The sequence below is a fragment of the Schistocerca serialis genome, chromosome 11 (genome assembly GCF_023864345.2).
Source record: "Schistocerca serialis cubense isolate TAMUIC-IGC-003099 chromosome 11, iqSchSeri2.2, whole genome shotgun sequence".
Classification (NCBI taxonomy): Eukaryota; Metazoa; Arthropoda; class Insecta; order Orthoptera; family Acrididae; genus Schistocerca; species Schistocerca serialis.
Genome location: NC_064648.1, coordinates 137,256,675 through 137,270,423, shown reverse-complemented (window position 1 = coordinate 137,270,423; position 13,749 = coordinate 137,256,675). Strand labels below are relative to the sequence as shown.

The window sequence follows — 13,749 nt, the reverse complement described above, 5'->3', positions numbered from 1 at the left end:
TTAAATTGGAATGACCACATAGATAATATTGTGGGAAAGGCGAAACAAAGACTGCGCTTTGTTGGCAGAAACTTAGAAGATGCGACAAACCTACCAAGAGAGCCTACATTACACTTGTACGTCCTCTGCTGGAATATTGCTGCACGGTGTGGGATCCTTACCAGGTACGATTGGCGGAGGACAGCGAAAAAGTGCAAAGAAGGACAGTTTGTTTCGTGTTATCGCGCAATATGGATGAGAGTGTCACTGATACGATACGAGAGTTGGTGTGGCAGTCACTGAAACAGAGGCGGTTTTCTTTGTAGGGAGATCTGTTTACGAAATTTAAATTGCCAGCTTTCTCTTCCGATGGAAAATATTTTTTTGACATCCACCCATGTAGGGCAAAATGATCAACATAATAAAATAAGAGAAATCAGAGCTCCAATGGAAAGATTGAAGTGTTCCTTTTTCCTACGCGCCATTCGCCAGTGGAATGGTTGAGAAGTAGTATGAAAATGGTTCATTGAACCCTCTGCCAGGCACTTCAGTGTGAATTGCAGAGTAACCATGTAGATGTTGATTCCCTCCTGTATAGAGATTAAAGTACTTCCTGCTTTGATTGACCAATATAATCAGCTGCAGATATCGACTTTGGAATCCACTGAACATTTAAAACCCTCCTGCACCTCAGGCAGGCAACAGAAGCACACCCATTTCGACTGGCGGTCATGGAAGACAGAGAGAATTAGTGTTCAAATTATATCAGGAGCAGGCAACAAACAGAAATTTTTCAATTTTCGTGCATGCAAATCATGCGGGTAATAGCGCGTAATTTGGCGCAGGAAGTACATACTTACAAGTAAATAAAATTTTAAAAACGCTCAATATAAGATGACACACACGTACATGTGCTACATGCACACCGAAAACATCATCGATAGTGTAGAATTGTATACTTAGTATCCAGGATAATAGTATTAATTATGCACCACTTGGTGATATTAAAAATCAGTATGCTCCGTAGAGAATGTGAAACAAAGGAGAAAAAAATAGAACACCAGGATGAGATGCAAGACTTGGAAAGGTAGAAAGTGGGGAAATGTTTGGGATGCAAACACGCCGGCCTTGGTGGCCGTGCGGTTCTAGACACTTCAGCCCGGAACAGCGTGACTGCTATGGTCGCAGGTTCGAATCGTGCCTTGGGCATGGATGTGTGTGATGTCCTTACGTTAGTTAGGTATACTTTGTTGTAAGTTCTAGGCAACTGATGACCTCAGAAGTTGCTTAGTGCTCAGAGCCATTTTGTGATGCAGCGTCAAGGATAACAGCAGCCATGTCTCAGAGCTGATAGTCCGTGCTATTGGAAACGACGTCGAACTGTTCGTGCAGATGGTCGTTGTCTTGCAAACGTCCCCATCTGTTGACGCAGGGATCGAGACGTGGCTGCACGATCCGTTACGGCCATGTGGATAAGATGCCTGTGATCTCGACTGCTAGTGATACGAGGCTGTTGGGATCCAGCACGGCGTTCTGTATCACCCTCTTGAACCCACCGATTCCACATTCCGGTAACACACATTGGATCTTGACCAACGCGAGTAGCAATGTCGCGATACGATAAACCGCAATCGCGATAGGCTGCAATTCGACCTTGATCAAAGTTGAAAACGTGATAATATGCATTGCTCCTCCTTATACGGGGCATCACTACGTTTCACCAGGCAACGCCAGTCAACTGCTGTTTGTGTATGAGAAATAGGTTGGAAACTTTCCTCACGTCAGCATGTTGTAGGTGTCTCCACCGGCGCCAATCTTGTGTGAATGCACTGAAAAGTTAATCATTTGCATGTCACAGCATCTTCTTCCTGTCGGTTAAATTTCGCGTCTGTAGCACGTCATCTTCGTGGTTTAGCAATTTTAATGGCCAGTAGTGTATTATTCAGACAAGATACTGCATCACTAGAAATACGTCTTCTCGCCACGCCTACTAAAGACAGTCTCTCTAATTTAGATTTTGTCATAGTTTTCGGAAAATATTGAAGTTCCTTTTTTTAATTTGTACTGAGGCATAATTTTAGTTTCGCTGTGTCAAGCAGTGTTTGTCGTTTTTTGAACTTTCATCAGATCCAGTGTTTAATTTTGACTACCTGAGGCAAGTATATGTGACACCCATTGCCCCGGGGGGAGGGGCGGATTGAATGGAATATCAAATGCGAAGAACCAGGACACCAGTTGCGTTACACAATTTTTATCGAAACTAGTGTGCTTGAAAATGAACAAAAATCTAAACGACAAAACTGGTCGCTGCAGTGGACTCAGGGAACTGCTGGCGTAATCGGCGCCCAGCGCTACCAACAGAAATGGCAAACGTTTAGATTCACGACCCAGTTCTGGCGCTACAGCTGCAGGGTTGATGGCGTTTGCAGAAATGAAAAAGCAGGGAAGTCGACGTGAAGTGTTGCGGACAAATCGGATACGTGACGATACCGAACGATGAACCCACGAGATACCTTTCAGTGTAGCTAGCACGATGGTTGTCGAGAGGCGTGAACATCCGTCGTTTCCCTTTCAGTTCTTGCTCTGAGGGGGATAGCTTGTTGATGTACAGAGTATCCAATAATAAATCAGTACTCCAACGAACAGCTCTAAAACCGGCAGCATACTTAAAACGTGCAGCCCATATTTTTGTAGGCAGGCACATTGATGATTTTGCGCTGATATATCAATACTCTCCTCGATACATGGGGAGCAGATAACGGTATTTTATAAAAAATTGATACATCGGATACTGTACATTTTAAAAATATCAAGTCATAAACAAGTTCCATCATTCCGCAATCGAAGTCTGTTAATTCCCGTTGTGCGGCCATCAAGACGTCGGAAACCCTTTGCCAGGAGTCACCTCAGTACAGGTGACAGCGCCGCTAACACGCTGCCCTTTTATACCTTGCGTACGCAATACTGCTGCCATCTGTATGTGTAGATATCGCTATCCCATGACCTTCTGTCAGCTCAGCCTGTCTCTGCCTTGAAGCACCCGGGTGGTTCTACAGCCCAAAACACCTGCTCTCAGTTAGAAATTAGAAACTACTCGAAATTGTACGTAGGCGGAATAGATTTTAAATGAGCTAAACATTTATTCAAAATAACTGATGCCTTGTCATCCACAGATTAAATACTTTCCTTAGTGATGTGTGTTATTACATTTTAATTAACAATATAGTCAAATTGCACACCATTGACTGCTAGACACATTTGGAATGGCTGTTTGAGAGAGAGAGGTGAACTGGACAAGCTACATTGGATGATACGTCGTTGTGTGGTCTGGCGCGCAGCATCTGCCATACCTGGGGTTCATGTCAGACTCTATCTTTCAGTGCTCCCCGTGGAAGGAAATCCATTTGAGTCAGATCAGGGTACCTGGCTGGCCTTTGTACTGCAGCATTCCGTCCCATACAACGGCCGTGAAACTTTCCATTCATTGGTCACTTTGGAGCAGGGGAGGGTCTGGGCAGCGGCCGTGTTCGATCCACATGAACTGTCGCTTGTCCACGGAACTACCCCTAGAAGAACAGGCTGGATGTTAGTAAGAATATGTGCATACGTATTTCCATTTAATCACCCCGTGGATGAAGTGAGGTCCCACAATGCAATTTCGTATCGTGCCAATTGATACATTCATGATAAGAGCCTGTTACTTCGGTTCTGATTTTCAGAATCGTCTGCCATGCACTGCAGCGCAGAAAGACAAAACTTTAAGCCACGTTCAAAATCACGTCCTCAGGAGTTCCCACTGGAGTGTCAGATGGCAAGGGTGGCATCAATGTAAATGCGAGGTGCGAGAGACACTCGTCTGCTGACCCCTCATTCCTTGGCTGCACGTCTGGTGCCACTGTGCCAATGGATAGGCGTCGCAGCCAGAGCGGCTTCCTCCAGTGCCCTGTCGGCTGCAGCCTTCGCCCTCGTCCTCTGTGAGACGTCGAAGCTGCCTCTTCGCACTGCTGACCTAATAACACGTGCAAGGGTCCGGCGGGATGAACGACGACGGAAAGGACAGACATTCCTGTTTCGACAGAATTTCTTTGACATTCGCCATATAAAAGTAGCAGTGTAAATTCACCTCATTAGTGTACACGTCTGCATGCAACGTAAATTGTACCAGAAATGACCTGCATATAGACGACACAGTTGCTTGGTAGTTCTGCAGTGCAGACAAGTAAACAGTGGAGGGGTCTGGTACAGTGGCGTAGCCTAGCCTGGCCGTGTTTTGTTTACAGCGGAGTACCGTGTGTCTGAAACCTCGTGAGCGAGCGAGCTAGCGAGTGCCCGCCCTTCCTACCCGGCCACGTCACGAGGTGCTTCTACGCGGTGTTCTGAAACATGGGGGGGGGGGGGGGGGCGCTCAGGCGAAAACGCTTGCTATTGGGTGGAGCGCAGTGACGTCACGAGGACCCTGGCGCGGCGCAGCCGTATGCTTACACGGCAAATGCGCCGCAGCACAGATTTGGTGCCATGTTGCTCGTTCATTTTACTTTCGCTTTCGTTTGATACGCATCTGTAAAAGTCAAAACAAGGGGCATGACAGGTTTTGTACACATTAACAGTAAATAAATGATAATTAAGTTGGAAAATAACTCGCTCGTTTGATGAAGAAGCAGATATGAATATAGTCTGTTTCTACTGCCGTTTACCAGACGACGATGCAATCCATAACTACTTCCTCTTTGCGGCACATTTCTTCATTGCTTCCAACTTTGCTTCTTGATTGAGATGCATAATCCTTACAAATGTTCTCGTTTTTACATAAAGAGTAATAACTGGTTCATGAACCTCAGGAAACTTTTGTTTTGTAATAGACCACAGAGACTTTACGACATTTTTTGTTTACACACTCCATTTCCATGAAAAGCAGCAAATTCTTCTTCAAACAGCAACACTGTTGTTTTCCCATGCTGGCGTTGGAGTGTAAAGACCACCACGAGATGTAATTGATATCCAGTCTGCAGCGTGATCTCCTTCACTTTTTGCTGCTGGAAAGCCTAGTGTTGTGGCACTTGAATGCAATATAGCCTGTACTGTATTGTACCGCATCTGGAAGAACATCTCACACTACAGAGTCATCCCCCATTGCTACCACATCTGTCAGTTAATTTTCTTCCACGTTCACAGTTTCTGGGATTTCTCATAGCGGCGCTTCGTCAGCAACATACACACAGAGCTCACTGGTAATGAAACGTGGGGGTGCAGGATCCGGGTCGACGTCACACTGGGAAGACTCCGTGTTTAATTCTTCAGTAACTGGCGTGTTCCCAGAGAGAGAGAGAGAGAGAGAGAGAGAGAGAGAGAGATCACTTGCATTACCTGTCAGTATAAGGAGACTTAGCCTGTTCCTTACTTAAATAGGTGTAGGATTGTTATGAAATATACCTAATCCTCATACCCTAGGAAAAAAACTTTCCACGCAATCTTGATTCAGTCTAAAAGTTAATATATAGCTAACTTAGACACTTCTCATACTTCCGAAAAGACCGAAGAGACATTTTATTGTAGTTATAAAACCTTTTTGGAAAGGCTACATTCTTTCTTTGTCACCAACGCGCATTGCTGGACAGATATCTAAGAATCTGTTCAAAGTATTTTCTCAGATTGAGAGATTAATTCCAAACCCACTACGCAGGGATGAGCATTCATATTTTGGAACTCTAGAGTTCAAGACATCAAAGACGTCGTTAACGAGTTCAATAAAATTACTTTCAACGTCTTTATGAAGAACATACTTCAAAGCCTGAGCTGTTTGTCGTGAAAATAGTCGCGCTGCCATCTGTACATTCTGCATTGCTCGTCGAGTTGAGTTTCAGTGCGCTTCAGTAATGTGGTGTGTTATCGTTAAGTCACTCTTCTGATGCTTTAAAAGTTCCTGTATAGCTGCCTTGGATATTTTGGACCCATCAGGTAGCGTAATGCCTGTATCCAAGAAACGGTTCCGTAATAACTTTAACAGGTGTGGTACATCGAAGAAAACCCATACATTCGTGGTGTCGTCTGCTTGATTTACGAAATAAGTTCTCTCTGTATCGACAGACAGTTCCTTCCAAACTTTCATATTTTTTCCGTCCATATCACACGTCACAGCAACAACACCGATTCCTGATTCTTCAACCGCCTTAATGATGCTCTGAAGCAAATTACTGGTCATCACAGTGTCGAAATCATAGTAAACTGGTTTTTAAATTCCTTTGTCCATTTCTGAAGGGTTGCCCTGCACTGCAAAGGAATTTTTCGCTTTCGCAAATAAGTGTATGCTTTAGGTGCCAGAGCTCTTAAAGTTAATGCATGGGCTATGTCCTCTGAATTCCACTTTACCCTTTCATTTTCGTTTAATAGGCATCTTATTTGTGCCGGTGTAAAACACTTTGACAATACACTATTTACACTTTTCTGCAATTTTACTATTTCTTTCACGTCAGATGACTACTCTACCCGCTTCAGCGAAAGAACACGTTGGAGATCTTTCGTTTTACTTCGTAAGGCACATTTTTTGGTGCCGCTTCTGTCTGTGCGTTCAATCTCGGCCCTCAGTTCCTTAATTTCCAAATTCTTATTCACAAGTTCAGTGGGTGCATGAACGCAATCTGTACATGTGCTTCGGTCGACTTTCTTTTTTTTCGGTGACACAATTTCTAAAGCCGTCAAAGCTCGCTTTTGCAAACTTCTTGCTCCACAGCGTTGTGCACGACTTCCGGATCCCTAAGGAATGAATTTAATTTTAATTTTATTATTCCTAAAATTATTTACCGAGTAGGCCTACTCTTCCTAAAATTTTTGACCAAGTACTATGCAACTGCATTAATTTCTCACTAAAAATCTGATCAATTGATAAAAGCGATTAAATATCAGTGGCATAAGCGGCTACAATAGCCTAGTTTGATAAAATGTAAAAATACAATGTAAGAGGAAATACAGGTATACGAACCCATAACCTCCAACATGGACGTCAGAAACAATACCACTACGCTGCAAAGTCAACTGGTCAGCATCAGCTATTGTTACAGAAGTAAATGTAAACAAATTACGCGAAATATGCTGATTTTGTCATTTGAACTATATACTAGCTTTAAAATAGTCAACATATCGAGAATACTTAAAAAAACGGCTATTTCTAAGACAAATGTACCTATTATATCCAGGAGGAAAAGCAAATACACTTGAGCAACATTATTTATTGCCTGTACAATATAGCGAGTCATTCACTCCCGTAAAGCAATATAGTAATGTGTCAAAAAGCATTCCATTTATGTGATTTCGTTTGTATTACGGTAATTTTTCAGTTGCAATTATTGAAGGTGTTATGTATGTGCAGACGTCTTACCCTTTCGTTTGCATCACCGCTTTCCACAATTTCTTGTCCACGCCAGTTCGGAATATTTATGCAGGGGATTGCTGCTGGTAATAACTTCTTTCTTGAAGATAACCCTAGAAGCTCATTTCTCAGATCCAGTTCACAATCTTCTGGCCGATAATGAGCTGACCACACACGTGTAGTTTCCGCATTCACTTTGTCCTTGCGTTTGCATCGAACCATCCATTGACGTCGCAAGTGCTCATCCTTGGGAAAAGCGTGATAAGTAACGTCCGTCGTCGTCCAAGCACTGTTAATGCAATGTGCCACGGCACACTTACAGCGAGCCTTGCTCGTGGCTGTCTCAAAACTGAATGCTCGGCGCTGCAGCCTCCTCTCCGTGACGTCAAGGCGCGCGAGGGCGTCTGCGAGTTTTTTTACTCGCTTGGGGCCGGAATGGCCTGCCTGCTTTTCCTATACGCCTCGGTTCCGAAATGCCGTGCCGGCGATTCCGCGGCGCGCGCCTTAAATCGGTGGCGACTCACTGTGCAGACCCATCCGGGCAGCGTTCATTTTTAGGTAAATGAGTTGGCACCACTGCGAGACAGCACACGATAGCCATCTCCCGAAACACAACATTGTGGAGTAAATTACATCCACACAGGAACAGAAATAAAAAACCAGGGTTGCTACATCTATTACAAATATACATCATAATGCCTGTTCATCTGAATGCATTTTCGTCTACAATTCCCTCCTAAATGGATGGATATATTCTGAAGCGATTATAAACGAAATGTGGTGTAATTATACCGGACAACTGAGGACTTGCTCTTCCATTGTTTTTGCTCTAAGAGGTAAAAGTTCCCCGTGATTGGGTGGATTGAAGCGCAACCATTCTTGTGATACGAGTAGTGCTCGGAAGTAACGGGAAACTCGCCATTTCACGCGTTTTATTACTCAGATTCCTACTTCCTTTTTGTCATTGTGTGTACAACGTTATGCGTATCGGTTATTTAGTGTGTTGTGAGGTGTCAGAAAGGTTACTGCTATTTTAAGAGTATTACTGTAAAAACGGATTACCGCATTTGTATTAAAATTTGCTATGAGAACGGATTAAAATGCATCGTGGTTTTAGAAATATTATATACTGCTTTTGGTGAGTATACTAAGAGTGAAATAGGTGTTTACGACTGGTATAAACCTTTAGAAGAAGATGAGGATGACGAGAAGGTCATAATAGAAGACGAACTGAGAGTTAAACCAAACAATGCGTAAAGCAACACTCGATCGACTCGGTGACAGACGGCCAAGACCACAGAAATGTGAATGTTACGTTTCTGACAGTAATCTTCGGTTTTGACAGTACAGTGCACCACGACTCCTTGTCCCAAGATGAAACGGCCAGTATGCAGTACTTCTCACCAGCTCAACCCAGATGGCCTGAAGCAACGCGGAAAGGTGTCCATCTTTGTGGCGGAACAGTTAATTGTTTCTGCACTGCGATAACGCACCTGCTCACAGTTTGTTGGGTGCTTGTGCATGTTTGGCTAGAAACAATACTGTAGTGATGTCCTTGGCCCCATGTTCGCTCCATGAGTGACATTTTGTTCCCAAAAATAAAGACAAACCTTAAAGAGCTGTCTTTTACATAAGAGATGAGATTCAAACTGCACCTCTGAGAGAACTAAACGCTACCATAAGGATTGTTCCAGAACAGTTTTAAGCATTGGAAGAACCACTGGAATAAATGTATAATATGTAATGGGAAATATTTTGGTGAAGACGACCTTGTTATAGACCAATAAATAAACCCAGTGTTGGATACAACATTCACCGCTGTTGCTTCCACTATCATATTGTCCATTTTGGTGCCAATGTCACGACCCTGTCACCGTTTTCTAAGAGGAATGTCGTTCGTTCACCACCCAAGTTTCGTCGATAGAAAAGAGTTCTGTTAATTTCCTGACTTGTATCAAGTATTTGCATCGCCAGTCAGTAATGACTTCTCTCTAGAGGGACCTTTCCTTTACTTAGAGGTCTGTTGCAATTAAATCATATTTCATGCAGTGTCTTACGCTAAACAGCTTTCTTCCAAGGAAAATAATTTTTTTGTTTTTACGGCAACAACTAATTTGTGTAATGTCAGCACTAGTTTTTAGCCATACAAAAGTCCCTATGGTTGATCTAATTACCTATTTTGAGAAGCTGCTTGCAATGATGGATTTATACTCCAAATTTCGTAGTGCACTTTCTTGGCGGTTCTGGCAAACTGTGTGGTTTATTTTCGGTCGCCTTTCTGATGCGTCCAATAGCGGCAAGGCTGACTTGTGTGTAAACTACAATCCTTTCTTTTTGAGACGGGCAACATTAGCCCCCAGTTCTTTCTCTGCTGACTCTTTAATACAATCCGTGATTGGAATAGTGGTGACTGAGCCATTTTTACCCCAAAGATCGGAATTCTTTGCATTGGGCAGCTTTTCCTGTGATGTGGTGCGCTTGTCGATCATCTCTGAATAACATATTCGTACATGTCCACAGCGCATTTCACACGGTGGATTACTGTCGACTGTTGAAGAAGATAGAAACGTGTGGAATAGGTTCCCATGTATGCGAGTGGACCTGAGCTCTTAAGTGACAGAACCCAGTATGTTGTCCTCAGTGGCGAGCGTTCGCCAGAGGCAGGAGTGCTCCAGAAAAGGGTGGTGGGACCGCTGTTACTGTCTGTATACATAAATGGTCTGGTGGACAGGTATTTGCGGCTGTTTGCTGACTGTCCCCTAGTGTACAGTAAAATATCGTCGTTGAGTGAGTGTAGGAGGACACAAGGCGAGTTGGACAAAATTTCTAGTTGGTGTGATGAATGGCAGCCATCTGTAAATGTAGAGAAACGTAAGTTGATGCAGGTGAGTAGGAAAAACAGACATGTAATGTTGAGGTACAGCAGTAGAGGTGTTCCGCTAGACACAGAGGCGTCGCTTAAATGTCTGAGCGAAAGTTCGCAAAGTGATACGAAATGGGAAGAGTTTGAGAGGACTGTGGTAGGGAAGGCGGGAGGTCGACTTTAGTTTGTTGGGAGAATTTTAGGAAAGTGTGGTTGGCCTGTAGATGAGGCTGCATGTAGGCAGCTGGTGCGACCTATTCTCGAGTACTGCTGGAGTGTTTGGTATCGGCAACAGGTAGAATTAAAGGAAGACAGCTGTAGGACTGACAGCTGGGCTGCTAGGTTTGCTGCCGGTAGTTTCGACTGACGCAGAGGTATTGCGCAGAAGCTTCAGGAACTCGAATCGGAATCACTGGAGGGGAGGCGAAATTCTTTTCGAGGAATTGTTGAGAAAATTTAGAGAACTGTTTTTTGACGCAGACTGCAGAACAATTCTATTTCTGGCAATGTACAGTTGAGACAAGGCGTGTGAAGGTAGGGTGAGAGGCATTGTCGCTCGTACAGAGGCACACAGGCAGTCGTTTCTCCCTCGCTGTATTTGCGAGCAGAACGGAAAGAGGAAATGACTGCAGTCGGTTAGGATAACTTTTTATGTGTACCAGTTACTACTTTTGTTTCATATGGTTGCTGCTCCACCTACATTGATTATTTTGTACTGGATGCAGCAGTTCTATTACCTCTGTAGTTTCTAGTTGGTATTTCACTTGTCTTTGGAGCTTCTTACTGGCTCTCTCGCTTGGGATTAGCATTTAACTTGCATCAGCTGTGGGGAGAGTTTCTCGTGACATTGGTTAAAGTTCAGCAATGCCAGATCTATACAAGTATTTTGATATTTGTAAGTGAACATGCGATAGTGAATCAACACTGTTTGTATTTCTTACAGGCACCTGATTTCTTTCTGGCATGATCTAATTTATGCATTGCATTAGATACAGGAAATACAGTACTTTTTTGAGACTGATCTAAAGTTACGGTTTAAGTGTTTCTACTACTACGGAAACAGAAATTTTACTCGGAAGCAGCGTAGCTGGTGTATACTTGAAGTTTACTTAGACCTTTTTAAGTATAAATGTAAAGTTTTACGCCTTCTGTAGTGGTGTGTAACTTATTTTGTGTCGAGAATTTTCAGAAAATGCAGAAAGTTACACGAAGTTAACATGACTGAGTATAGTAGTTGTGCAGGATACCGCCTGCCACAGACCATATGGTGGCTTGCAAAGTTTGTAAGCAGATGGAAATGAATGTTCCAGTGGATGTATCTCTTGTTGCATGCATGATTATATAGCACATGTGACGATTATTATGCAGCGGGTAGTTAGTGTGTGTGTGTGTGTGTGTGTGTGTGTGTGTGTGTGTGTGTGTGTGTGTGTGTGTCAGGGAGAGCCGACCTGGTGCCCCTGTTGTATTTGAAATATGTCGATCGACTTATTGTGTACGAAGCAGTGACTTTTATATTTTTTGTCGGTACGTCAGGAAATTTCCGTGTTACTGGTCTGAATCACTTAGCTGTCTGGTGAGGAAATTGTATTTCAGTACTTGCAGATGCATTGAGTTTCTACTCTTTTCTTGCTAAGTGACTGAAGGAATTGGTACCCAGAGAAGGTAGTTTTGGGGTGTGTTTGAATGTAGATGAAGGATTGTGTAGCAACTGCATGCCGAGGTGAAAGGAGGCGGATATGTGGAGTGAATTATGAGGAAATGTGCCAAATGAATTTGTTAAGAGATGGAGTGCACCTATTTTTAATGGGAGATGGGTGAAGTTTTTGATTATGGGCTAGTTCTGTGGATCTGTCTGTAATACGCTGGTTAACCCGTATCGCAGAAGCGAGATTTCTAGATTTGTGACTTGTCGCTCGGAAGAAGTGTATTCCGAATTGTTGGCAGTTTTGCGGCTATGACAGTTTCTTTCATTTGGTGTGTGTGTCTCGATAGTAGAGAGTGTGTCGATGTTTTGTGCAGGAGCCTTTCTGAGGAGGAGCGAGTCAGGAGGCTGATGAAGGCGTCTGAGAAGGGGGCGGTGGAGGAGGTGCGGGCGTTGCTCGCGGCTGGGGCGGACGTGGGGGCGAGGCACTGGGGCGGGTGGACCGCCCTGCACTGGGCTGCACGGAGAGGCGACGCGGCTGTGGTGCGGCTGCTGCTCTCTGCGGCGTCCGACCCCAACGCCAGGAATCTGCTGGGGCGGACGCCGCTGCACTTGGCGGCATACTTTGGCCACGCAAAAGTGGTGGCTGCGTTGCTGCAGGCCGGAGCCGACAGGAGGGCGAGGACCGATGATGGGGAGACCCCCCTGGACTACGCCAGGCGGCGCAACCATCAGCAGCTCGTCCAGATGCTAACACGGCGTTAATACGCGCCACTAGAGAAAATAACATGTACTTCATTCTACATAACATTAAAATAAAAAATTGAAAAAAAGAACGCTTTCTCTATTCATTTCTACCTTTTGCAGTCCACACAATTTCTCCAGTAACACCACAACTACTGCAACAACAGGAGATATCTGTAAACCAGTGTGACAAACCTTCCTTTTGAGAATTCACTATGTAAAACATTTCACAAGCAATTTCTGCAAAAGCTCGGCAACAATTGCAAAATACTCCATTTATAAACTCCACTTCTCTCTCCCTCTCGGTCTTCTGTTTCTCGTCCCATATACAGTATTCAAACAGCTTACAAGAATACAGCCGACGTCTCTCACAACCGCCTGTATTTCGAAACGTAAACACCCAATCTCTTCCAAGACACAAATGCGAGAATAGCGGTTGTTGTGCGTTAATGTTAGTTCTTTGCACCAGTCTCCTACATTACCTAATTACTGCAAACTAATTGCTAGCAGTGTCTATGTTGCTACATCACATCACTGCAAACTGCACCATTCTCATATTACTGCCATATAAGCTGTTCAGTTAGAATGTATCTTCACTTGCGACCTCACACTGAATTCACTTCTGTGTGTGCACTGCGCAAGTACTTTTCATGTTTAATTGCAATGTCACATTGGTAGCAGTGCTCACACCACATCATCCTCACACCATCTGCAGGCTTCTTGCCAGCTCACCTTCAAATAAAGAGAATTGAAAAACCACCTAAAATCATTAGACTCCTAAACACCTCCCTTGCTTCTCTTACAGAACAAACTATCATCTATCAAGGAATTATACTCAATCGCATGAGACATGCAGCCATCACTGGAATTATACGGCAGTTTCGCCAAATTACACTTTTGCGTCTCTATAGGCGTTTTGGAAGCAGACCACATTTGGAACATTCATTCCCTGTCTGCTGTGATACAATTAGACTTGGCATCCCCGTGCGTGCACGTGTGACCAAAGTGGCAGACTGCATTCTGAACAAGAGCCTCTGTGGCCCTCATGTGGCGGCGTTACACACGGAAGCTCCTCAACATTCTCTGTGAGGAAGCAGCGGCGCCAGGAGACAGTATTGACTTGGTGAGTGACCTCCACGGCATTGATGAATACTTCAG

General features: G+C 44.0%; 1 protein-coding gene across 1 annotated transcript in view; it reads left to right on the top strand.

Moving 5' to 3' along the window:
* Window positions 1-12,634, top strand: part of LOC126426718 (ankyrin-2-like) — a 67,621-nt gene extending 54,987 nt beyond the window's left edge. The window contains exon 4 of the mRNA XM_050088636.1: window positions 12,225-12,634. Within this exon, the coding sequence (XP_049944593.1) occupies window positions 12,225-12,612 (388 nt within the window). The 3' untranslated portion in view covers window positions 12,613-12,634. The remainder of the gene's footprint in view (window positions 1-12,224) is intronic.
* Window positions 12,635-13,749: the final 1,115 nt, after the last annotated feature.